Below are 27,989 nucleotides of genomic sequence, written 5' to 3' on the forward strand. Positions count from 1 at the left end.
CCAAGTAACATTTTGATGGCACCCATTTGTGTAATAATAATTTTCAGTTTTAAATAAATAATAATAATGCACTTAAAAAGGAGGGAAGAGGGAGAAACCAGTAAACTGGATTGTATGCCAAGACAAAAAAAGTCTTACAAATAAAATGAGTGCTCTCCGTGTTGCTTTATTCATATTGTCTTCCTCAATTGTGTAGAAAGACTAAAAAAAAACAGGTGGCTAGGACAAAGTATCAGATGGTGATATCTAATATTTTTGATCTTTCTTTATGTCAGTTTAAGCTGTTTAAGCCAATTACAATCACTGTATCTTTGAAACTATTCTGGAAGACTGCAAATGAAGTAATACATCATTTTATTTCTAAAATAATGTATTATGCATTAGTGAAGAAAACAATGATGGTGTATATATTTAATCAACAATTTGTTGATATTTGCTAAAAAAAAATAAGGGGTTTCCCTTAGACGCTAAGAACTCTCTAAAAATGTTCAATAGCAAATATCACAGTTATTTGCTACTGTAATGAATATTGCTATTCATGTCCCACCCCAAGGACTTGTGTGCATACGTGAATCAATGTGTGTCCGTGTGTAGAAAATTTTTCTATAAATTCCATAGTTAGCATTCTTAGACTGGCAGGTTAATATACACTTACTGATTTGACTGACAGAAAAAAGGGTTTGCCAACCTTGATCTATGTGAATGGGATAACCTGGAAATGTATTCACTACATTTTGACACCATTCGGCTCTTCTTGTTCCATTTTTTGTTTATGAACAGCTTCGCCAATCTCAAATGCCAATACAACAGAAATTTTATCTTATATCCTTATAAAGCAGTCTCCTTTGATTATTTCATTGTCATGTACCTTCTTAATTATGTCAATGTAGATAATGAAATTTTGTCTTGTAACTTCTCAAAGAAAATTTCCTTGATTTGGAGCAACCATTATATCTTTCTTTCTAGGCCTCTGGTCATGCACAAGCCACTGATCAACTATCTGATTGCAATATTCAGTTATCTTTCTATATAAAGTCAAACGAGTTAGCAGTGCATTATCCAATGATATTTTTCTGGAACAATCAAATATTTGTTTATTAGAAATCATGATTTAACATCATGATTTTCAAATGAGTAAAGTTCGTAATAAATTTGGCCACCACTGTTTAATTAATGCCTAATCATCTAAAGCTAAAATTGTAATGCGATATAAAGATAAAAAGGAAGGGGGGAAAAAATTTTTTTTTTTTTTTTCTCTTGTACAGTGACAATCACGGGTGTTTATTCACTATATAGACATTACATAAATATGAAACACCTATCACGGCATGAGAGAAACTTCAAAATGTACACCTTTGAATGTTTACTTATTGATACAGATGAGAATATGAAACCCTGCTTTGTGCTTTTAGATTCACAGATAAGTTTTCAGCCAAATTTAATGGGGATGATTTTTTTTTTTTTTCTTTACATGCTATATAAATACCCCCTCCCAAAAACATAATTAGAACAAAGTAAAATGGGATCTTTGGTAAGAATTCATAAATATAACAGGGAAAATAAACTTCCACCAGATTTGTAATGATGGTTGCTTTTCTAATTAAAAAAAAAAATTAAATTAAAAAAAAATGGGCGGAAAACATCAATACTAATAAATGTACTGTACATATAAAATGCTGCAGGTAAGAAAAACATTTTTTAACAACAGGCTCCTGCAAACACTTGAGATCCAACTAGTTTTCCAGTCATCTTTAAATAATCAACTGCCTGTTTATCAGTAATAGAGTTCCACCATAAAGTGTCCTAACACAAGAAGGAACAAGATTCTATCGGGCCACACACACATGGTGTGGAACAAAAGTTCTTGTGAACAAAAAATTATCTAATTTTCTTCATATTACAGGTTCTATGTCCTAACTGGTGTACCACTTGGACTTGTCTTCATCTTCTTCCTCCGTCCTTCTTTAGATTCATCCATGTCTGAGCTCTCAGAACCAGATCCACCATCGAAAGCTGAGATTGCATCACCTTTGCTGTTGAGGTGCGAAGATGCCTCCAACACAGTAGAAGCTGCAAAATTGCCTGTAGATTTAGCTTTTTCCAATGTCCGTACTAAAACAATATAAAATAACTATATATTATATTATTGAATATTTTTTTCTGAAGAAACTTCTATTTGAAACGAACCCAATATTTAACAGTAGCACAGTAGTAAAAGCTCAAATTAACACTAGGTAAAATATGCATTTTCTTTCCAAATGAAACAGTTGTGCGATCAATCAAATATGCAAGCAACTTCTGCTTTAACCCTTCCAGCAGTGAGTTCCCTGAACATGTGAGTTAAGAGCAGTGAGTCGTATGCTAGCGATGAGGCTCTGAAATTGTTTTTCATGGAGTTTTTAAAAGTTTTTTTTTTTTTTTTTTTTTACTATTAATTTTTTCTTATTTTTACTTGATCGTCTAACATTAAATTGATTGTGTGGGGTAATCAACCCCCCAATCAATTTATATCCCTTTTGTGCTTGAAAACCCTATCCACTCAGCTGAAACTCCAGCTACTTTCAAAAGAAAGTATAGGCTTTAATTTTTCTATTGAAAATTTGAGAATCTCAGTTAACCATCAAGAAAACAGGAAAAAAGTGGGATTAAAGTCTATATTTTGTATTCTGGAAAAAGTGACAGAAAAGATGTCTGTTTACAAAATTTCATTTAGCTGCTTTTATTTTATATATACAAAGGGTACTAGGAAAGTTTTGCAATACAGCTTTGTTTATTTAATTTTTTCAAAGTAATTTCCTCTACATTCAATACACCTCTCCATCCTCCGAAACCAATCTTTAAACCAGTTCTGCCAAGTTTCACTAGGGAGTAAAGCACACTCGTTGTACCAAGCCCGTAGAAGGTCCTCATCACTGGAAAACCGCCTCCCTTTTAGCTTCATTTTCACATGCGGGAACAGTACAAAGTCGCAGGGAGCGAGGTCTGGACTGTAGGGAAGGTGCTCGAGAAGTTTCAGTCCTGTCGTGGTCAAATATTCGGTGCAGGCTTTGGCGCGGGGAGCTGGAGCATTATCGTGATGGAGGTACCAGGTGTCCATTCTTGACTTTGGCCGCAGGTTCTTCATAGATCCAATGACTTTAGGCAGGCATTGTTCAGTATACCACTTAGCTGTGACTGTCTTCTGCGTGTCCAAAACGACACGTTCCACAATTCCACTCGATTTGAAAAATACAGCTATCATTTTCTTCTTTACAGATCAGGATTTTCTGACAATTACGGGTGTGTCGTCATCATCAAAGAGCCAAACTTTGTTTTGAGCCTTGGTTGGCAGATCGTAATAGTACAGCCAAGTCTCGTCACCTGTCACGATGTTGTTCACATACCGAGATTGTCCCTTATCAAACTTTTTTAACATCCCCCGGCACCAAGTCACACGTCGTGTCATCTGCTCTTCAGTCAGTTGATGCGGCACCCAGAGAGAACAAAGTTTCTTCACTTGCAAATGATCTTGCAGAATCGAACGAATTGCTGGTGCATTTAGGCCCAAAGTATCCTCTATCTGTTGGTAGGTCACTCGCCTGTTTTCGTCAAGCATTTTCCTCACAGCAGTAACGTTTTCCTCCGTAACTGACGTTCGTGGCCTTCCCGGCCTCTCAGAATCCTCCAGAATGAAATTTCCCCTTTGGAATTCTCTATACCACTTGAATATCGTTGTACGATGTGGACAATCATCATCTAGTGCAAGAGTCATTTCTTCTAAGCACTGGTCTATGGTTAAACCACGCACGAAATTATACCACAAAACTGTCCTTATCTCATTTCGTGACCACGATGCCATCGCAAGCACTTTACACTCTCACTACTAATGAATAACTGAGCCCATCGACTTGGCGCGGCGGCTACTATGCACGTATGAACATGTCTCAACATGCAGCAACAAGCAGCTTCCTGTGATTCATTGTTGCATCATATTGCAAAACTTTCCTAGTACCCTTTGTATTTTTTTTTCTAATGTGATGTGTGCCATACAGTGTTTACTGAAAAAAAAAAAAAAAAAAAAAAACCTCAAAAAAAGTGCATGGAAGGAATATGTACAATATCTAAAAATTTTGGAAAATATTAAGTATGGGGCAAATACGAACAAAGTTATAAGCCAATAAATAATAAATTTAGGCTGGCACACAAAGGCCAAAAAAGTGTGAAATATCATGATAAAAAAAAAATATATATAAGACAAAAAAAAAAGCAAGGGAAAAAAAAATTTATTGTTGCATCTAATTTCATTATAGGGTTTGTGGATACAACAGTAATGAACATTACTGCATTGCAAACATAATGCAAATTACTGCAACGGACAGAAGCAGACATTCGCTGAAATGCCAGCCCACCAAAGCAATAAAATCACATCACAGAGCCCCAGACTGCTGCCAAAAAGAAATGAAGTTGATAACAGAAAATAAACACATTATAGAGGACAATATGAGCAGTTCAAAGCAACTAGCACTCACTACACCCATTAGAAATGAAACTGTAAAAATAATGTATTTAATAGTAAAAATAAAAAGAAAGATGGCCAAAAGAAAAGAAAGAACGGGATGAATCTGTCCCATACTTAATATTTTCCAAAATTTTTAGATACATTCCTTTCATCTTTATTTATTTGTTTGTTTCTCTGCTCATTTTTCACTGTTTTCTTTTTTCCTTTTCCTCTCTCATATTGCATGCAAGTGTTGGTTATTACTTATGCAGTCACTTTCGTGGTCATCTTTCTTTCTTTTTACTATTAAATATATTTTACTTGGAGTTATTTTTTTAATGGGTATAGCGAGCGCTAATTTCTTTGCACTGCTCATACTGCCCTCTATAATCTGTTTATTTTCTGTTATCAACTTCATTTCTTTCTTTTTGGTGGCAGTCTTGTTTTTAGCGGTGAATGCTTAAGCTTTTGTGTTTTTACAGTTACTGCATTAAAGCCTCAGTGATGTGATTTTATTGCTTCAGCAGGCTAACATTTCAGTGAATGTCTGCTTCTGTCCATTGCAGTAATTTGCATTACGTTCAAAATGCAGTAATGTTCATGGCTACTGTATCCAGGGATCCTCTGACGAGATTGGATGCAAGTCATTTATTTTGTTATTTGTCCTATATCTATTTTTCTTTTGTGGTTGGCTTATCATATCATATTAATGATATTTCACTTTTTTAGCCTCAGTAATTGTAACCAGGTGGTGCCAGTCTAAATTTATTATTTATTGGCTTATAACTTTGGCTGTATTTGCCCCATACTTAACATTTTCCAAAATTTTTAGACAAATATTCCTTCCGCTCTCCTTCCATTTCTACTTCTGTCTTCGTTATTTGTTTCCCCCCTTCTCATATTGCCTCTATATTTATGCGAGGTGTTGGTTATTGCTTATGCAGCTACTTACGTTCATAGTCATCTCTTCCTTTTTTTCTTTCTTTTTTTTTTATTTTTACTATTAATTAAATATATTATTTTTACAGTTACATATATACCGGGTAGTTATAAGTTTCCCTATTCAGGAGACCCTAGTGCCAAAAACAGCTATAGTTAGCACTGTGAAAATCGGTGGGTATGTCATTTAGGGTATAGGGAAGCGATTTGTAGAAGAAAAAAATTTGTTCAAATTTTTGCCACCAGGGGAAAAGCGGTACTGCGCATATGTGAAAGTTGCCATTTACTTCAAGACTTGCTGCTTAAGCAAATGACATCCTGTTAGATAAAAGTAGAAAGGCCACCATCGATAACCATTATGGCTCTTACAAAAAAGGAACATGCTCTTTTAGTAAAACTGTTCTATCAGAATAATAGTAACACTAATGCAGCACTATGTGAATATTGGAAACTTAAAGGTTTGCGTAAAGGGCCTTTGACGTCAGTGGGGCTTTGAAAACTGATAAAGAAATTTGAAGCAACCGGGGAGTTAGGTGTAATTCCAGACAGGAGATGACCACGTATCAGAACAGAGGTGGTGGATGAAGTGGATTGCAACGGTCAGAATGTGAAACACTACCAGTCGGTAGTGCCTGCCAGAGGTGTGTCAAGAGACTTGAACCTTCCTTGGTCTACCGTATGCAAAGTGCTTCGAATAATTTTATGCTGGTTCCCATAGTGCAAGAACTAGTCCTGTGATCAGCAACAATGAATAGACTTTGCTCTACAATTTCTGGCTCATATGGAACTTGATGATACATGGGCTTGAATGATCTTGTGGTATGATGAGGCACATTTCACTCTTCATGGGGCTGTAAATGAATAAAACTGCCGAATATGGGGAACTTCTTGTCCATCTGCTGTGCATGAAAGACCACTACAAAGTCCATACGTTACAGTATGGTGTGGATTCACAGCAGAGTTTATAATCGGACCATTTTTCTTGGAAGAGTCTACACCTCATGGCCCCATAAGGGTATACAGTAAATGGTGCACGGTACTGCACTCTTCTAAGAGATCACATTATTCCCGCTATGCAAGAAAGGCAATTCTTGAAACCATAGTGTTTGCAAGATGATGCCCCTCCCCAAGTTGGTCGACAAGTGAAGGAACTGCTCCATTCAACATTCGGAAATCATTTCTAGAGACTTTCCACAGTTCTGGCCAGCCCGATCAATAGATCTCAATCACTGTGATTTCTGGCTATGGGACCTGAAAGACAGAGTTTACCGTGGCAACATACAGACGCTTGACAATTTGAAAGCAAGCATTAAACAGCATGTAGCCAACATCCCCAATGAGATGCTATGCAAAACTGTCGCATACAGTCCTCTGTTTTCAGAATTTCATTTCAAGTGAAGGAAAGCACATAGAACAATATCTGTATATTTCTAAGTTCTGAGATTAAAATCTAATCCTAAGTATTCCATCTTGTGTTTACAGTGCCAATTTCTCCCCTAGTGGCAGAAATTTGAACTTTTTTTTTTTTTTTTTTTTACAAATCACTTCCCCTAAATGACATACCCACCGATTTTCACAGCACTATCTCTGGTATATGTTACTATACACCCTCTTCAAAATTTACCTGATATAGCAACAAACTCATATAATGATGGCAGCTGACAAAAAATTAGTGTCAATAAAAAAACTTCACATCCACCTTACATTGCACACAACAGAAACAAGTGTGCACTACTCAGAGGATTGCTTTTTGAAATTTATAATATCTTTCTTTTATATATATTTGACCTAAAAAAGTTTAAGAAAATTTTCTTTTGGCAGTTGTATTAAAAATTAATGAAAATCGTGGCATAGCAATTAGAAATCTCCATACCAAACAGCAAATACTACTTGTTTTGAACATGCCTTTGCCATACCCCTTGTGAGGAGACAAAATTATACTCGCTTTCAGTAGTGCAAACACATGGCCCAAAGTGGTGCATCCCCCCCATGCCAAAGACAGGAAACTCACATGCATCACTTCTTCAAAGGGGCATTATTTCTTGTGAACTCTGAAAAAGGTGTTATTTCAATCTTTAACCACTTCTTTCAATCCACAAATGTCAATGGATATCCCTATACAAACTGAACACAAAAAGAAATAACAAAAAACTCAAATTATAACAAATAGTAACAAAAAACTCAAATTATGTTGGGAATGAGAATTGAATACATGACAATCTTTTAATACATATCTATTTATATAATTTTAATGAGTTTATTAAATTGGGACATTGATTCATATAATCACATAATCCTTTGACTGTGAGGGTTAAGAGAATTCTGGTCCTACATAAAGATATGACATTTCCTCTTATAGATTTTAATTAAATTATAAAGCATATCATGGCCACTACCCCTATAGATTAAACAAGCAAATTTAACAAACAAATGTAAATTTAAATGTCTGCCAGCCAATTAACAGGTTACTGTTAATTGGCCCAATAATGTCATTTAGATTGGTCTAAACCTATCCATTTGGAAAGATCTAATCAAAATTAATGTTTATTTAAATATGCAAATAAATATTACATCAAATCTATATCACACCATAAATTTGTTTCACTTATCTTTCAATCAGTATTTGTTACACCAATATTTTTTTATTTCCACACTGAAGCAATAGCAAGGCCATATTATAAATTATTAGTTTCATTAATTATTATTTTGGTATTTCATCTACATTTAATTCTCCTTCTCTCCTAGTTTCCATAATGTTTGTTTTAACAATTTCACACGTCTACAACCCTCACCTAATGTACTCAGAGATTCTTGAAGATACTGCAAGCTACCATTTGATAGCATATTAAAGTTTAATATAATCATCCAACTTTCGCACACTATGTTTTATCAGTACCTTCTATTATTGAATGGTCTGTGAATATTATAAAAGTGGTGATAAGGGACAAGTCTAACCTCAAACCATTTTCTAATTCTCTCTTCAATGCTCACCACAGATTTGCCACTTTATACAAACTTTTTATTAAGATTATTCTTGATGCCATATCTTTATAAAGTTTGAAAAAGCAGATTTTTAGGTACTTTATCATATAGTTTTTCAAGTTACAATAAATCCCAAATACAGGTTCTTATGTTCCCACATTTTTTTTTTTTTTTTTAAGTTGTCTTAAGTGTGAATATTCCAGGTTTTTCATCCCACACAACATGCAAATAGGTCCATGAACACACCAGTAGAAATAATACTGAATGGTGCAATAAGGCTGAAGTAACTGATGCACCTAATCCCAACAACAATACTAAAAGTTATTGCTACACCTTCCTTGCAATATATCTTTCTTCTGGAATAAATCAATTTATAATTATCATTTGGTTGCAGCTCCTCTGTATTTTTCTGTAATGCTTGTTACACTCATACCATATTGACATATTTCTGCTAGTGGATTACAAATAAATCAACAAAAATTAAGAGCAGATCTGTTTCACAAAAAAGATTAGATATGGTATTAATGTCTACTTCAACAAACTGCATATAGAAATGGTTAGATACCATGTGGATCTGGGACTACTTGTGATGAGCTTGACATTCCAGTAGAACTTTGATGAAGCAAAATCAAAACCATGTGTTGCCATAGTAATACAGTATTAGCATAATCAATATTAGCATTTAGCATTAGTAGAGGCATATAATGCAAGAAAGCACGCTTATACAGCAACAGCCAAAAAAAACCCCATTTCACCCATCCATTCGTTCCAAATGTTTGTCAAGTTCTGCCTTGAATTTAAGCTATCAACTTCCACAACAATGGATGAAAGTTTGTTCCAGCAATCAACTACCTACTGGCTAAAAACAAATTTCCACACTTCTATTCGACAACTATCTTTCCTCAATTTCAGTTTATGACCCCTCAAGTTCGTAATCTGAGCAAGAGGAAGAATCCCATCAGCATTCAGCCTACTTAATCCATTCAAGACCTTATACACCTCAATCAGATCACCCTGCATGTGCCTGCTGTCCAGGTGTTACATTTTGCAGAACTTAGGGCTTTCTTGGTAAGAGCACCCTCTGCACTCATTCTAGCAACCCTACATTCTTCCTAAAATGAGAACTCTAGACCTGTACAAAGTACTCAAGGTGTGGCCTGACCACTGCCTTGTACAATGGGATAGTCACCTCCTTATCCCTGCTCGCAAAATTCTTGTATATCATTGACAAGACCCCATGACCTACTCTGGCAGCCTGTCTGCACTCCTCAGAAAACTTCATATCTGACTGCATAATTACCCCAGGTCTCTTTCATTCTCCAATACCCTGAGTGTAACACCACTACTGCTACCCACATGCAGTACTTTGCATTTATCAATATTAAACTTCAGTTGCCACTTCTCGGCCCATTTGTCCACCTTTTCCAGATTCTGTTGTAGCAGAAGCATACTGTCATTACTGTTATTAACAACCCTTCCAACCTTTGTATCATCTGCAAACTTTGACATTAAGCTTGATATACCTTCATCAATATCACTGATAAATATACAAAATAACAATGGGCCCCCAACACCGAACCCTGGGCGACACCACTAATAACATTAGTCCACAAAGAGCAATATCCATTGATTACCACTCTGTCTTCTCCCACTCAACCATCCTTTTATCCATTGTAACAACATGACCTTAATGCCATACTGCTCCAATTTGTACAGTAGTCTTCCATGTGCAACAGTATCAAAATCTTTCCTGAAATCCACATACAGGCAATTCTCGCTTTATGAACGTTCAATTTACAAACATTCGCTATAACGAACATCACAATTCAAAATTTCTTAAAGTCGACAGTATATATTCCTTATAAAACAAAATGCCAAGCGTATAATGAACATAATTGCAAGATTTAAATAAATAAACTTTTAACAAATGTATTTAATATTACATATAATTATCAGAAAATTATTCTATGATAATTATACTGAACTGTTCTTGGTTAATAAAACTAATCTAGCCAGTAAAAAAAACATTGGTTTACATGCCACACCGTGTAGAATTTTGAAGTCTAATGAAGATATGACAAGTAAAAGTTGAATACATATGTACAGTATTTATATTATGTTAGTACTCATTTTCTTTATTTCTGTTTTGTAACTCTTGTTTTTAATTAAAATTAAGAAGTACGATGTCTTGCTTTTTTTTTTATTCTTTTCTTATTTTACATTACGTATTGTATAAGATAAACCATAATGCATACATATATTATAATAAAACTTATTGTATAGACCATTTGATGTTTATTGCATGGTTTTAATGCTTTAAAATGGCTGCTAACTTATACGATACATATCATAAAAGTTCAGGAAAGCAAGATACACATAACGAACAAATCATGTGTCTTGGAACAGAACTCGTACATAAACCGAGAGTTGCCTGTATATGTTATCAAAATTATTTTTTGCATCCAGTTCCTTTGTGACCACATCATAGTATCCAATCAAATTGGTCAGACAAGACTTCCCCTTAACAAACCCATGCTACGTTTGAATTATTACTGCTGTCTTGTCTAGATGATCCTGCAATGCTTCTTTAAGCAGTGACGCCATTATTTTCCCTGGAACAGAAGTCGAAATAACAGATCTGTAATTACTCGTGTCACCCTTTGATGTTCCCCCTCGTGAACTGGAGATACATTTTCAGATCACCAGTCCATGGGGACTCCCCCTGAATCCAAGGATACTCTCATAATTATGGCTAAGGGTTTGCTTACTTCCTTTGCCACCTCCTTTAATAAAACTGGTTAGATTCCCATCTACCCCAGGCACCTTTCTTAGGTTTAACTTCAACAATTTTTCCTCAACATTTCTCTCAGTTATTATGAAATCATTTAACTCCGTGTGTGTTTGATAAACATCTGGCCTTCTCCTCCTTGACTAACTCTTCATGTGTGAATGTAAATGCAAAATACTCATTTAGTTTGGCAACTATCTGAGAATGATCACCTGCAGTCAAACCATTGATATCAAGTGGACCAATCTCCTTCCTTTTAGAGTTTATATAAGTAAAGAAGTCTTTGCTGTTTTTCTTTGCATCCTTTGCCAAAGATTTCTCATAATCTGCCTTTGCTTGCCTAAACTCCTTTGTGACTTGAATACATACTAGCTTATATCTACCATAGGCAACTGTGTTGCCTGATAATTTATATGCATACATTTTTCTTCTCTGCCACGAGTCTCATTAGTTCATATGACATCCATTTGGACCTAAACCTAGAATAGTATTTCTTAGCTGGAACAAAAAGCCTAGTAGCTTCAAAGATTACTTCCCATTTAGAATTTGCTGTTGGTATCATCAGTTGGTCCCACTGTATTGTACTTAAAAAAATCTGAGACAACTGTAGTCACCTTTACAAAAGCAAAAACTCTTCCTTTTATCCCTGAGGTAGTTGCATCTTTAAGTAAATCCCACATCAGTACACTTTGATCACTGTCACCTAGTGGCTCCTTAATCTGTAAATTCCTAATGCATGAATAATCACTGCTGATAATCAGCTCAAGAGTGTTACTCCCTCTGGTTACCTCTCTAACATGCTGCTGTAGAAAACAATCATCCAATAAATCCACAAAAGCCTTGCTAGTGTGCGAGTGACCAATCCACAAATTCCAATCAATATCTGTGAAGTTAAAATCTCCCATTATAAGACACTCTGATTTACTGGCCCACTCTATTTCTCTGTATAATTGTTCGTACTCATTTAGAATCTATAACAAACTCCTACCCTCATTTTTGCTTTCCCAGTGCTTATATCATACTGCACTGACTCAACATTGCTCTGTCCATCTGTCAACTGGATGCACTTCCTTAGATTTTTTGTTTTTTACTAACAGTATAACCCCTCCTCCCTTCCTATCCTTTCTGTACACATTGTACTCCCCAAATTCCAATTCTGCATTTCTTATATCTGTGTGACACCATGTCTCTGATATCCCCCAACAATATCCAACTTTGATGTCTTGACTAGCACTTCAAATTTATTTACTGTACTCCTAGCATTGGTGTACATGCAAATATACAGGGTGATCAAAAGTCAGTAAACAATTAAAAGAATTGGTATTTCAGTGAATTTTTGATGTACGAGATTAGAGCAGAAGTGCATAGAATTATATGAGGTTTTTTCCCAAAAAAATGTCAAGTTAGTTCCAAATATGTCCGACAGGTGGCACTGTACCATGAATGATGTCACGCAGGTGTCTGCTATAAAGGCACTGCAAGAACAACAGCTATGCAGTTTAGTGAACGTTTGGAAAAGAAAAAGAAAAGAAGCTAAATGGTCATGTTATCATTACCGGATAAAGCACTGTTGATGAAATGTTATTACCTTAACACTGAATCTGCAGCTTTGCGATCTTTCCGTCAGCTGAAGGGTATGTGACGTGGTAAAGGACCAATGACTGTTGCAGGACTAAAGATGATGATTAAGAAATTTGACACAACTGGTTCGTTACAAGATCGTCCATGAAGTGGAAGACCATCAACATGCGCTCCAACTGCGGCTGCAGTTGCGGAAGACATGGATACTCTAATGGCATCATCATCATGTGGAGAAGCAAGCTCTCATGAAGTTTCACGTCGAACTGGCATCCCCATATGGGAGTGTGTGGAGGGAGAGCACTAAGAGTAAGTCCTCCATAGATATCCATACAAAATTCAACACCTTCAAGAACTTAGGTGTACCGATTTTGCAAAGTGGAAAGCATTTACGTTATGGTTCTTTCAGTGAATTCAAGAACGTGACAACTAGCTGTCAAATGTTTATGGATGGATGAAGCCCATTTCACTTTCAATGGCGCTGTAAACACACACAATTGCAGAATTTGGGCGACGGAAATCCCTCGAGCTTACACAGAAACTCCATTGCATCAGTCAAAACAGTGTGGTGTGGATTCACCCCTTCTTTTGTTATAGTGCCATTTTTCTTTCTGGAAATCAGTAGCTCTGGTTTTGAAACTGTCACAGGTCAGCATTATGCTGACCTGTTACGAAACTGCGTTATCCCTAGCCTGGCAAGCTTTGGATATTGTGACATTTGTGCAGGATGGAGCACCACCCCATATTGCTTCTCCTGTGAAACAACCGTTACTCTCAGCATTTGGAGAAAATCGAGTGATAAGCCGTCACTTTCATTAATGGTCACCGAGGTCTCCAGACCTGACACCCTGCGATTTTTGGTTATGGGGCTACCTGAAGTCACAGGTTTACAGAGATCACCCAACGTCATTGGTAATGCTAAAAGACTATACGACAACAGGTATCAATGATACCTCCAGAAATGCTGTTTCATGCTGTCCATAACGTCGTTACTCATCTTCAGGCAATGCTTGACAACGAAGGCCGCCACATTGAACATTTACTATAATGAGGTGCTTCGTGGTTACAGATCAAGCGCCACCTGGTGGACATATTTGGAAATAATTTTGACATTCTTTCAGAAAACCCCACATAATTCTATGCATTTCTGTGCCAACTTCGTTACCATATGTCAAAAATTCACTGAAATACCGATTCTTTAATTGTTTACTGACTTTTGCACCTGTTCTTACTCTTAGTTACTTTAACAAAGTCCATGTATTTAATTGTTTCATGACTCCCAGCAGTTCCTGAAATTCCCAGCAACTTGCTTTCCGGGTTGCTGCTCATTCCAATAGAAGCAATGCAAGATTCACTTCCACCTGTGCCTACTGTTAATCTATTAGTCTGTAAATCCCCCCCCCCCCCCGAGCTAGCAGTTTTCCGACCCACCGAACGTTGCCTCAATAGCATCAGCAAATATTCTTGCACCAAAGCAAATATGATGCAAAGAAACAAAGCTTAAACAGCACCATCAAAAAAAAAAAAAAAAGCTTAATTTCTCACTCCTGCCAATAATTTGTCTACACCTGTTTAAACATATGAGAAGAGTTGGTCAGAATGCTTAACTCGTACAAAAATGCTTGACACCCATACACACTGAATGGCCACAAATAGCAAGTAATTCCAACCCCCCCCCCAAAAAACAGCCTAGATTCCTTGTGGCATGGACTCAATGGGGTGTTGAAAGAATACTGACTCAGTTTCTTTCAACAATTGTTTCAAATTGGATGGGATGATAGCCTGAATTCACTCTCGCATTACTGGAAAAAGTTCTGTGCAATTCTAACCTTGTGACGTGTCGCATTATCCTGTAGAAAGAACTTATTCATAACCATGAAGGGATGTGCCTTGTCAGAAACAATTTCCAGGTAACTTATAACATCTAAATGTTGCTCCACTGGTATCAAGAGGACCCAATGAGCATCATAAAAATACTCCCACCACCCTTCATTGTTGACACCCGGGTTCATGGACTTGTGCTGATTTCACTATATTCTGATTCAACAAGAAACAGCAGGAACTGCAATTTTAAACAGGCACATTATTCCAATCCCCCAATGTTTGTTTCTAAAACCATACCTTGTTTCAGAAAGGAATGAACCCAGTTCAGTAGTCAGCTCTGATAATCCATCCACAATAAGTTGTGCATTCTGAAATGCCTCTTTGGTTACCTCAACTGTTGTATCACATTATTTGACCAACTACAGCTTACTATGCACAAGTCTTGTCAGCCTCTATACACCGAGCTGTTTCCAAGCACAGAATTACTGTTGGCTGGATGTTATTTGGTTACTAAACCAATCTCACTACACCCCAGACACAGCCATATATAAAAACCCCAGCACAGTTGCAGTTTCCAAGGTACTCATGCCAGCTTATCTGCTGCTGACAACCATGCTGTGTTCAAAGTCGCTTATATCTTTCATCTCACCCATTCTTGCACTAAATCACTAATTTGTCTTTAGCCAGAGAGTGGCTGATGCTAGAACAAACTTCCATCTGTCGTTTTGGAAGTTGATAGCTTAAATAAATTCACAGAAGAACTGGACAAACTTTTGGAGCAAAGGTGAAATGGAAAGGCTTTTTTTTTTCTTTTTTTTTTGGCTGATGCCGTATAAGCTTGCTTTCTTGCATCATATGCCACTACTAATGCTAAATCACATACATCCATCCCTACATATCTGCCCACATGCTTTATATTGCACAGTATTAACATATGCTGTTATTATTGAAGGAATGTTCCATTTTTCATGAAAAGGGTAGGTGTTACCTAATGAAGTAGCCACTCTGTGTATTCTTAAGTTATATGGTCTTCGGTCCCTTTCACACCCCCAGAATATGTTCCTTAGTTTGGAATATCGGGTTTCTGAAATGGATGAAAAGACTTGTTAGGAATCCCTTCACTATATTTAAGTCTATTTTATATGCCAACCTAAACATTACTCTATGGCAGCGTTTCTCAAACTGTGTTCTGTGAGATGTGAACAAGTGTTCCGCGAAAAATCGTAAATTAATAATTAAAAAAATAAAATAAATAAATTTTGCATATTTGTAGCGTACACCACTTTTGTATCATTATAATATTTAACATAATTTTTTTTTCAGTTATTAATATACTGCCATAGACTGCAGAACACTTTATTTTGGCAAGCTTTTGCATAGAGAAGCAATGTGGTGATCTAATATGCCATTCATATGCGATTTAGCCTGGAGTAAACTGGTTGAAGGACAGGAGGAAGTGAACCGATATCATAACTAAACTCACTTCCTTGTATAAATTTTTTTTGATAATTATTAGTACAGGCATACCTCGAATAACGAATAGGATGCGTTCCACGAAATTACTTCGTTAAGCGAAACTTCGTTTTCAGAGGTAAAAATACTATGGCCAGAATAGGGATACGTTCCTACGTAAAGAAAATGAAAAGCTTTTTTTTCGAAAAAAAGAAAAGTTTTATTAAATAAACAGTCAACTTACATACAAAGTGAAATCACATTTTAAAATATGAGTCTAAAGTTGATTGCTTATGCTTTTTTTCTCTTTCATTTAACAATTGCCTATACAAAGTTATTGCATTTAACACTGATCGCTTAACAATAAAACTTCTTCCTAAATCAGGATCATTTTCACTAAAAAAATTTAAAACGTTTTCAATGTCATTTAAGCACCTTTTTAAATCTTTGGTTCTTAACACTTTTTCAGAAGGAACTTCTTTAACTTCGTCTTCATTATCTTTGTCTTCGTTGCTAACAAGGTTTTCTAAATCTTCCACTGAAAAACCATCATCTTCTGCATTCAATAAATTTCTAACATCCTCTTCATCGACATTTTCGAAACCTATTGATTGAGCCATCTGGATAACTTCATTTCTAATTTCTTGGATGTTATTTTCTTCTTCTAGTACAACTTCTGGCCATATTTTGCGCCAAACTCCATGTAAGCATTTCTTAGTGACTTCTTTCCAAGAACTATCAATGTTTTCAATTGCGTTTTTAATGGTGTAGTTTTTCCAAAAAGTTTTAACTGTCATTTCCTCTTTATCCTCTAGTTCAGTTAAACTGCTTAATGTTCGACGCAGATAATAAGCTTTAAATGATGCTATTACTCCCTGATCCAATGGTTGAATCAGGGAAGTTGTGTTTGCTGGAAGAAACACAACTTTGACAGGAATGCATGTGTCCAACGTGTTAAGATCAGTAGGATGTCCCGGAGCATTGTCTAACAACAAAAGAGCTTTTTCTTCAAAGTTGTTTTTTTGACAATACCGTTTTACTTCAGGACAAAAGTGGTTAACAAACCAATCAGTAAATAACTCCTTGGTAACCCACGCTTTTCTATTTGCTTTCCATATTACAGGTAAATTCATTTTTATGTTACCTTTTAACGCCCTCGGATTTTCTGAATGGTAAACTAATAACAATTTTAATTTATAATCGCCAGAGGCATTTGATCCAAAGAGTAACGTTAAACGGTCTTTGGCTGCTTTGAACCCAGCAGCTGATTTTTCTTCAACAGAAATAAAGCTTTTTGTTGGTAGCCGTTTCCAGAACAAACCGCTTTCGTTAACATTGAACACCAAATTTGGTGGAAATTTTTCACGTTCAATTATTTCCTTTAGTTTTTCTGGAAACTTCTCCTGTTAATTTTACAGTATGAATCCTGGCCCGTTTTCTAAATTTCTCGAACCAACCACGAGAAGCCCCAAAGGTTTCGGTAATTTCTTCAGTTTGTTTAGATTTCAGGTGATTAAACTGGAATATTTTTTATGTTAAATGGGGCTTGAAATTGTGGACTTCGTTATATCGAAGCTTCGTTATCAGAGGTAACGTTAACCGAGGTATGCCTGTATTTCGAAATATTATTAAAATATGTGACCATAGATTTGTGGATGAAAAAAGGAACTTTAAAACGAGAAGCAAAGTACTTCTAGTAGTGCAACTGTGGTCGACGAAAATGAACACAATATTGTCAGACTTCAAAGTGAGGATGAACAATCGCAGCCTTTTGTTCTCCAAAAATGCAAAGTGAAAACACAGGAACCAACTAATAAAAGACCAAAATGAAAGTATGATGACAGTTATTTGATTTTCGGCTTTACGTGCGTTGGAAATATAGATGCTCCTGATGTACAGTGCGTCGTATGTAATAAAATATATGTAAAATAATAAGAGGAGTTTACCTCAATATAATACGTAGAACACTTCCGTATGTTACTCTCCAGAAATTAAAATGAAAAAAATCGAAAAACTTACATTAGAGTAACAAATAGTTTAAAAAAAAATAATTAAAAATTTAACGCAATTAAATATAAGAAAATTAAAAGAATTTAACGAAAAAATTGCAAAACGATTTTCCGTCCGTCCTTCCTTTTTTTTTTTCATCAAATTCTTTTAATTAATTTTATTTTTAATTGCATTAAATTGATTTTTTAAACTATTTGTTACTCTAATATAAGTTTTTTGATTTTTTCGTTTTAATTTCTGGAGAGTATCATACGGAAGTGTTCTACGTACTATATTGAGGTAAACTCCTCTTATTATTTTACAAATATTGATATCAACGTAGAACGTATTGAGCATTACAGCTCTAGTTCATACTATGTAATAAAATATCACGAAATAGTTCTTTGGATCCCTCTAAACTTGTGTTCTGTGAATATGTTTTGAGATGAAAAGTGTTCTGTGACTAAAAAAGTTTGGGAAACTCTGCTCTATGGAGTTAACTAAGGGTGGCACATAAAATGTTGACACAGTTAAATGTTTCTTACGAAACTCATTTATTCATTAATTATTACAAACATTTTAACTTTTCATGTGCAGCTTCTTGGAAAGTATTCTTATTTTATCATATGTTCAATATGTCCTGCATTTTGACAAACAAACTCCTGAAGGCATACACCAATGTTTGTAATGATAAAATGACATGACATGTCTTGGTCATAACAACTAAACAACTGTGGCTTTTTCAAGTGCACGAATGCAGAATAACTTCTCCTTCAAGAAACTCCACAAAAAAAAAAAAAAAAAAAACTCATGTGGCTTCAAGTCTGACCTCAGCAGTGTCTGAAAATATCTGCAGTTGTAACAATCAAGATAATAGTATGACAATATATGAGGGCCAAAAACAGTATGCAAAAAATCCAACCCAACATTAGGTATACATGGCATGGCACTATCTTACAAAACCACTAGTCCACAGGAATCTGAATGCCACGAGCTGTGGCAGGAAGTCATTCTGAAGCATTTGCAGGTACATTGTGAGATAAGTTTTGTTGAAAGATGGGTTGAATTAGGCCATAACTCAACAAGACTACTCACATGGTCACTTTCCTCTGTGGCTGCCTTTCTCATAAAGTTAGCAAGGGGTTCTTTTGCCCAAAATTGCACATTCTGTTTGTTCACCATCCCATCCAGATGAAAATAAGCTTCATCTGAAAACCAGGTGTTGTGCTAATTTTACTATTTTACGAAAGTTTATGCAGCACTGTAATCTGTATGGGAACATTTTCAAATCGAACTGAAGAATTTGTCAAATAGAGGTAGTCCCAGTTTACAAGCTGTTTTTTTTTTTTTTTTTACATTTAACTTTCCTGAACTATACTGCATTACTACTCTCAGAGGACTTCAACATTTCCTGGAGAACAAACGCTTGCCATGCAAGGTTGTTTTCATTCCTTTACACAGCCTCCTTCAAATTGCTGGAATAAACAAATGCTAAGTTTCTTACATATTCCCTGAAGTCTTCTCTACACAGCAGTTACTCTTATTTAAGCAAAAAAAAAGCAAAACTTTAGCCTTCTGCTTGATTGTGGGGCATTGCTCACAGGAGTACATGAGATTCACAAGAATATGTGTGTGGCAACTTATTTTTGCTTTCTAGTGAATTTTCGAGGAACTATTACAGAATTGTACTAACGTTATTTGAAATTCAACTAATAGTTCAGTTTTAACTGACAGTACAAATGTGTTAACATTTTCCATGCCACTCTGTAACAGTGACCAGAAGTGTCACACACACACACACACAGCTCATTACAAGATGAACTGAAAAATTTTCCATACAGAGTAAACAAGTGGGAAAAAAAGTGTCCTGGCTATAATATTCAGGACCCTCAGAAGTAGAGAGAAGGATAACATTGTCCCTTTCTATATAAAAGAACGGCAAGAACAGATTCAGAATATTGTGTTCAGATTTTGGAGGCCACACTCGAAGAAAGACAGAGCTTCTAGAAAGGGTTCAAAGAAGTGCAACCAGGCTGGTGAGAGGATGTCCTTGTGTCCATGTGAATAAAACAGCTTAGAAGGTTGAGGGGGGGGGGGCGCTGACAGAGGTATATAATGCCCTGGAGGATATCGGTAAAGCACAAATACAATTTTGGGAGGAGGGATGACAAAAGGCTGGATCTTATGCAGTTTACTTTTGGGCAGCATTGCAGAGTTCAACAAAATGGACTACCTGCTACAGTGGTCAAGGCAGAGTTTGGTAAAATTCAAAATGAAATTGGATAGCCACTGTTCATTATAATACTAATATCAATTTCAAACCCTGAACCTCTAGTAGGAATTACATAAATTTACATCTTCTGCTCTATACCCTTGAGGTATACAGTACTTAAGAATTGAAACAGATAAATTTTGTTAAAACAGGATATACAGGACACCCCTCAAGGCTAGTACAGTGGTTATAATTATCTTCCTTCACCGCCATATTTTTTCGAAAAAGCCTGCGTTCCATTCTCATCCTGGTCTTGGGCAATGGCTGTATGTTGTATCAGAAATTGATTTTTCACCCCAAAGTCTTTTCCACAAGTCAACGTACAGAATACAAATACTCTTTGAAACATGTTCATTGAGCCAATTTTAGAAGTCTCTAGATAAAATTTTATTGGGAAAATTCCAATACCAAATTTTGATAACATCTGCCATATGACGGTCTTAATGAAATTTATGTGAAGCTCCGCCTCTAAATTCTTGAAGCTGACATCTATGTATCTGGTTTTAACTCATAAGGTATGCTTTGATACCAAAGTTCTAGGACAACTACTCTTCATGAGATTATATTAATAATTTTATTTATATAATGTTAAACTTGACTTATCTGATAATGTAGTTACAATTTCAGTGTACCTTATGATCATAAACAATATGTCAATAAAAGTGCCCTATCCTAAGAGTTAATGAAACTGTCTAAAATTTTCCTCTCAGTATGTTGTAATGATATATACCAGTGGTTCCCAAACTACTAAGATCTATGGACCCATTCAAAAATCAAAAAAGGTTTGCAGACTTCTACATACATACATACATACATTTATGTGAAACAACTCAACTTTATTATTTTTACATAGATATATATAATAAAAACTATATTTATTATCAATTTTCTATACATAGAACAAATAATTTGAAATATGTATATAATTAAAAGTAAAAAAATAAATTACATATATAAAAAATGCAATTGACACTTCAAACTAAATATTTTCACATTTATAAATTTAACCATTGAGAAGGGTGATGCTGTTTAAAGAAACCAGTTCTAAAATATTTGGCTCGATGGTACTAACTTGTACTCTCAAATCAGGTTCCACATTCAACTTAATCCTGTACAGCAGGCCCCCGTTATAACGCGGTTCGCTTTACGCTGATTCGCTATAATGCTGTTCTTATATTATAACCCGTATCTGACTATAACGCTGTCACAGATCACTATAACGCTCTTTTACAGATTACATTTTTGACATATTAACGAAATCGTTTCATTTGATGGAGTCGATAGCTTGAAAATGAATAGCAAAACAGCATTAAAACGTTTCCCACGCCGACTTGAGAAATTTTCCCATGCTCAGTGAAATTTTCTCGCACGCTAATTTAGTTTCAGTACAGTGACTTGTTACGTAGTTCCGAGATCAACATTTTAAAAAATGATCAAGTATATTGCTTGTAATATTTGCGTTATATGCATTTATCCGAAGTCTAGTCATCACTCAGTAGAGTATTAGACATCGTACGTAACGGAAAGTTTACTTGAACATTGTATCGTAATTAATTCAACCAACGCAGTTACATTTTCGAAGAGCTAATAATGACTGATAGGAATGAAAAAGCAACAACGTCTGGGCGCAGTACGAAGACTATAAATGTAAGAAAAAAGGCTGAATTTGAAAATTAAATTAGATGTTTTGAAGCGAATCGATTCCGGTCAACGACAAACGGGTGTGTGCCATAATTTAGGACTTGCAACTTTAACTGTAAGAACAATTATGCAAAAATTAAGAATTAATTTTTGCAGCGGGAAAGATAGCTGTTCCACTGCAAGCAACTAGGACTAGGCCAGCTATTAGGATTGAAATGGAAAGACTTTAATTTTATTGAAGATAATATTCCAATGCAGAATTCAGTTAAGTTAAATATTAAAAAAAGAGAGAGAGAGAGAAAGAGATTAGCCAATATGATGATCTGAAGAAAACTCGCCTAAAAAAAAATGTGGAACCATTTAAAACTGGTAAGGGCTGGTTGAATAGATTTAAAATCCAGGGAGAAGCCGCAAGTGCAGATCAAGGAGCTGAAACTTTCAAAAAAAGAACTTGTTAAAATTATTGCAGAGGGGTATTATGTGTTATACTTCTCAAGTTTTTAACATAGCTGAAGCAGGACTTTTGTGGAAACGAATGCCTAAAAGAAGTTTCATATTGAAAGAAGAAAAAAACATGCCAGGTTTCAAAGCGGCGAAGGATCGGTTGACTTTATTGTTGGTTGTAACGCTGCGGGGGATTTAAAATTAATACCCCTTTTAGTTTATTTGGAAGAGGGCCAAAGTTCAACTCAAAATCCACACATTTTTCATGATTAAATTCATCAATTAAATTAAATTCATTATTTTAATTGGAATTTTAAATTTACTTTTGATACGCAAGTAGTTACCACATAATTATACATATGCAATGCAGAATATTTTATATGTGCAAATATTTGAATTTTAAATATTTTGACCGACATTTGTGCATCTTTTCATTACTGTTTATTATTCATTAGGAAATATCCTATGGCACCGACCGCAGCTCATAAATACATATGTTACCTTATGGGAAAGCGGCGCTCGCTTAGCGCGGATTCACTTAGCGCTCTGTTTTTCCGGAACGAATGATCAGCGTTAAGCGGGGGTCACCTGTATTCTGATTTTGTGTATAAGAGAGAAGAGAATATCTTTTCACACAAATACACAAATATGTAAAGAGTAAAGTGTGTTTAAGGTCAAACGGCACCAGAGGTTCCACCATCTCCACGTAGTTTACATTGTGGATGTACCAGTTGACTGGGAAAGCCAGAGATTTAAAAGCGTGTGGACTCTGTGTATGTGTGATGATGCTATGTACTGTTGTTCTTCTGGTCCTTTAGCCACCAGACCACTGCTGAGGCCCAACATTTCCCTGTGGCGGCAGACCAGGTACACAGTAGTTTATAGTTCAATCTGGCAGGTCCTACCACCTAATTTCCTGAGATTTCAGTGGCTAGGACCTTTAAAAAAAAAAATTTATAATGATCGTGTAGTGGGAAGCACTAGGAGAAGGAGAATTTAATTTAGCTCATTGACTTTTGATTGTGTGAGCATTCACGTTGCTTGCAGGTAGAGTGGGGGGGAGGTTGAAGATTGGGTGGAGATAGGTAGAAATATGGAGCTGATAGGGAAGGCAACTCTAATTTACAGTGGGGCATGCCCATGCCCCACCAGAGGGAAAAGAAGGGTGGCGAGAAGGGGCGAAAGCAAGCCATCCCCCTGCAGGAAGAGGTAAAAAGCAAGCCAAGCAAGAGAGCTGGCTCAGATCGCTAATGTGGCTTGTAGGCAGGGTGGCTGCAGACCAGACCACAAGAGTGGGGTCGGGTTGGGGCCCCACCGTCCAGGATGACTTGAGGCCCGGTGGAGGCAATCCAGACTTGGTTTGGCTGAGAACAATTGCATCTGTGCAGGACCTTCTTGGTCTTAATTTGGAGCCAAATCCCGTCCTTGGTTTATTGTTGGAGAAGATAGGGTTCAGTCATGTTTGATGAACACCGATTGTAAGGTGTCATTTAGGGATGAGGAGACTTATCCAGTATTGGGTACTAGTTCGTTTGTCATCCGTGTAGGTTGTACAAATTGTCATTTTTGGGAGTCACTCATGGGATCGTTGTCCTGTCTGCAGATCAATATTTTGGAAAGTGGAGTTTTGTCACTGCTGGGATGAGTTCCAGATTTATCACATGATGGATCTAGCAGTTATCCTTGATGTATGATTGAGGTGTTCACTGGGAAGCTGTACTTATCACGTCTATTCGAGGTTTGCAGGCAGAGGGATAGTCAATCATCTGGCATTTAGGTTCTGGGCAAACTTAGTGAGTGCTATGTATAATGCCTCGTTTTCCACTAAGTGGTTTCCCCAGGTTTTTAGGGTTAAAGTGAACTTGGGTGATTAATTGAATGTGAAGGCCTTTCCCCAGGTTTTTAGGGTTAAAGTGAACTTGGGTGATTAATTGAATGCGAAGGCCTTTGTATAGCTCCTGATATCCCCAGGTCTCTATGGAGCCACATGCACATGCTGGGTTGTCCTCAAGTCCCAGAAGGTGTAATTTGTGGCGAATCGCTCCATGTCCTATTAGGAGATACATGATGTACACTCCAGGGCATAGCCATGTTGGATTCAGTGGGTATATTTGCTGGAGATCAGGGAGGAACTTCCATGTGACTTCCCCCTTTGTGGAGCAAAATATGTAAAGTGTGTTTAGGGTCAGACGGCACCAGGGGTTCCCCCCCCCAATCTCCACGTAGTTTACATTGTGGGTGTACCAGTTGACTGGAAATTGCATAGGTTTAAAAGTGTATGGACTCTGTATATGTGTAATGTCATGTACCATTGTTCTTCTGTTCCTTTAGCCACCATACCCCTGCTGAGGCCCGATATTGCCCTACTTTTGCCCCGTGAAGGCAGACCAGGTACCCAGTAGTATATAATTCACTCTGGCAGGTCCTGCCACCTAATTTCCTGGGATTACAGTGGCTAGGACCTAAAAAAAAAAAAAAAATTCACATTGTGGGGGTGCACGAGGAGAGGATCAAATAGGTGGGCAAAGTTGATTTTAGTTTAAATTTTTGATTGTGTAGGGTTACAGATTTGGGGGGGGGGGGGGAACAGACTGAAGACGGAGAATAGACAGAAGTATGGAGCTGATAGGGAAGACAACTGCAGTTTACAGTGGGACATGCTCATGCCCCACCAAAAGAAAGGCGGGAGGGGGGAAGAGACAGCAAAACAGTCTTCTCCCCTCCACCGGGGAAAATAGTAGGCCAGACAAAGGGGCTGGCCCAGATCGCCAATAGAGTGCGGATGCAAAGAGGCTGCAGTTCAGGTGCCAAGGCAACAGGGTTGTGCCATCCGGGAACTCAGGAGTTCCAGTGAGGGTGTTTCCATCTAAGGTTTTGGTCTAGGTTGGGTAGTGATTTATGCCAGTCCTGGTTAGGTATTCACTCATGGGACCCAAGTTCCGTCCGTTGGTCATTGTTCAATAGGTTTGTCCTTGTCGGTGGTGACTCTGTCCATAGATTGGACAATCAGCCAGGATCTGGGTGTAGGTCCAATTGCAGGTCATGTCATTCGTTGCTCTTTGGAAGGCACGTCTCTTCTGGTTCATTTCTCTTCTTAGCAGGTCAAGTTCTTGTGACCACCACGGGATGGCTCCCGGCCGAGGGATCCTTTTCCTGATTGCCTGATTAGTTGCATTAACAATTGCATTGGTGACAGCATGTTGGTGTTGGTCCAGAGTTTGTTTGTGGAGCAGGTTGGATGGCAAGTTTTGTGAATTTCTAGTGATGGCCTCTTTGAATTTTCCCCAGTCTGCTTTGTTGACAGCATATCTATTCTGTTTGTAACAGTTTGTCGGGGTACGGTGGAGTGACCTATGTACAGTGAATTCTTAATCGTGGGTGCTTCTTGCTTTTATATATACCAGGCATTTGTTGTCTCTGACTGAGTGTGTGTGTAGAGGGGGGCAGTTTTTGTCACTTGCAGTTTGCGCAGGCTGGGTCACTTTGTTTATTTGGACAGTTTGCATAATTGTGCCCCTTCTCAGCACAGTGTCCATAAGTTGACTCCTGCTGGACGCATGTGTGAGTGGTGTGGCCGAATCAGCAACCCCAGAAGCACTTTGGCACTGCAATGTGTTCCCTGAACCGATGGGAGCTCCATTTTATATAAATCCTCTCTTGTTTTATTATCACCCTCCATGCCTTGGGGGCCAGGCCAATCACCCAGTTTGTTGAGCCACCATTTCCACTCTTAGTCCCTGTCAGGTGTCTTGGATGTGGGGGGTCAGGTCCTGATCTACCTTTTTCTCTAGGTAGCTTAGCAGAAAGCCTGCGCATAGGAATCTTGGCATTGTTCATATCAGGTTGGCATCGTCTTTTGATTTGGTCTTGATTATTACTCAAGCGTTGCGTGTTTTCCTGATGGCTCTAATCTTGGCTATTATGAATTCTTGTGTTAGAGAGTCGATAACCTTCTTCTTGACCTCTTCGCTAGTTTGAAGCATGTCAGTGGTGGTCTGTTTAAGAACCACAAGATGTGGTATGGGAAGCAATGTCCTCCTAGGTGTAGAATTGGTATTAGCAGTGGTTGTGTTAGTCTTTGTGTCGCAGGTTGAGTCCTCAGCACATCAGAATATGTCAGGACACACTGTGGCATTTCTCTTTCCCCGCATTCTTGTCACGTAGCCTGGTGACAGCTCTTTTGCTTTCTAGATAAGTATCTAGCAGGATTGTCTCCATCTTGTGGAAAATGGTGACAATCTGCAATTTCGGGCCAGAGGGTACCCTGTTGGGATTTTCCTTAAATATGTTCTCTAGGGCCGTTTTTAGGAATAGAGTTTTCTCATAAACGGTGCCCTCGGGTAAGGGGTGGTTCTTGCTGTTCATCATCATTAGTTTGTTTCTGTGATGAAGTAGCTTCTGGCTGTTCTGCGTTCTGACACAAATATGTAGTGGGGAAGAGTATTAAATGTTTGAGTCACTTCAGTCTGCAAGTCACAGAATAACTCTGCAAGCTGTTTTCTATTAGGTGACTGCATCAAGGATTCATAAGTGCACTAATGGTGGGGATTGAATGCGCTCTGTTGGGGAAGAAACTTGTATACATACTAATCGTATCGAAAATAAGTAATGTTCTGTATCAAAACTCGTGATTCTATCAGTATATTTTTAGGAAAATAAACACATATTACTTGATACCTTCTGAACATTTCATGGACCCTCTGGAACTGGTCTACAGACCCCAGTTTGGGAAACGCTGATATATACAAATGATCAAACAGGATTTAAGTTGAATTCAAATATACCTAAAAGACAAAGATCAAACACTGATGAATCAGTTTGTCAAAAAGGCTGTTATGTTAAAGCACAGCAGATAGCAGCACACATTCATCATCCAGATTGTGGAGCACCTTGACTAATTTCATCAGAATATGATTTGTTGTTATGTTGTTGTTATTTGGTTTTTAGGAGCATTAGCAACTAAGGCCATATTGCTCCGGGATATGCGGTGGTCATTTCCTGACCTTTCCGCATCCTCCGTATTTGGTGGTGACGGACTCGAACCCCGGTCTAATCAAGAAACATGTGCTACGTACTGCTGCTCCTTCCCACCTGGCTACGGAGGCGCCATCATCAGAATATGAGGACTGGATAATTCAATGAGAGGCTACAGCTTACTTTACGCAGTATTTTTAGGCAGAAGGAACCTATTCTGTATAGACAAATACAATGCATGGGTCTTTTGCCAATATCATTGAAGGGTCTATAAGGATTCAGGAAAACTACTGGTTACAAGGGGAAAGGGGTAATATATGTAAGTGCTTATCAGCACATCTGATATTCAGATTTGCTGAGGGTAGCAATGTTTTAAATTAAGGGAAAGCTAATGCTCTAATATAGCCTTTGAAGTTCATACCTTCAAAGGCTGTATTATGGTAATAACTTGACACTTGATCTAAATTGTGTATACAGTTACATCAGGAGTATTATCAATAAAATTAGTGAGTTTCAACTCCCCTGTTAAAGACAACAATGATACAATAGGACTAACAGTAACTTCGTGCCACCCAAAAATAGGGGATAATGAGTATTGCTGTGGCATTCATAATTGTTCAGAGGAGAAA

General features: G+C 37.1%; 1 protein-coding gene across 4 annotated transcripts in view; it reads right to left on the reverse strand.

The window, feature by feature from the left end:
- Nucleotides 1-1,638: 1,638 nt before the first annotated feature.
- Nucleotides 1,639-27,989, reverse strand: part of LOC150084008 (protein max-like) — an 80,425-nt gene continuing 54,074 nt past the window's right edge. Inside the window, exons 4-5 of one of the 4 annotated variants that reach the window (XM_090374984.1) lie at nucleotides 15,577-15,672; nucleotides 1,639-2,070 (exon numbers count right to left, since the gene is read on the reverse strand). In XM_090374984.1, the coding sequence (XP_090231110.1) occupies nucleotides 1,907-2,070; nucleotides 15,577-15,672 (260 nt within the window). In that variant the 3' untranslated portion in view covers nucleotides 1,639-1,906. Of the gene's footprint in view, nucleotides 2,113-15,576; nucleotides 15,673-27,989 lie in introns of all 4 variants that reach the window. The other 3 variants (XM_090374983.1, XM_090374986.1, XM_090374985.1) reach the window with 3 other exon arrangements.

The sequence above is a fragment of the Mastigoproctus giganteus genome, chromosome 6 (genome assembly GCF_048544385.1).
Source record: "Mastigoproctus giganteus isolate SK-2022 chromosome 6, ASM4854438v1, whole genome shotgun sequence".
NCBI classification, from domain to species: Eukaryota; Metazoa; Arthropoda; class Arachnida; order Uropygi; family Thelyphonidae; genus Mastigoproctus; species Mastigoproctus giganteus.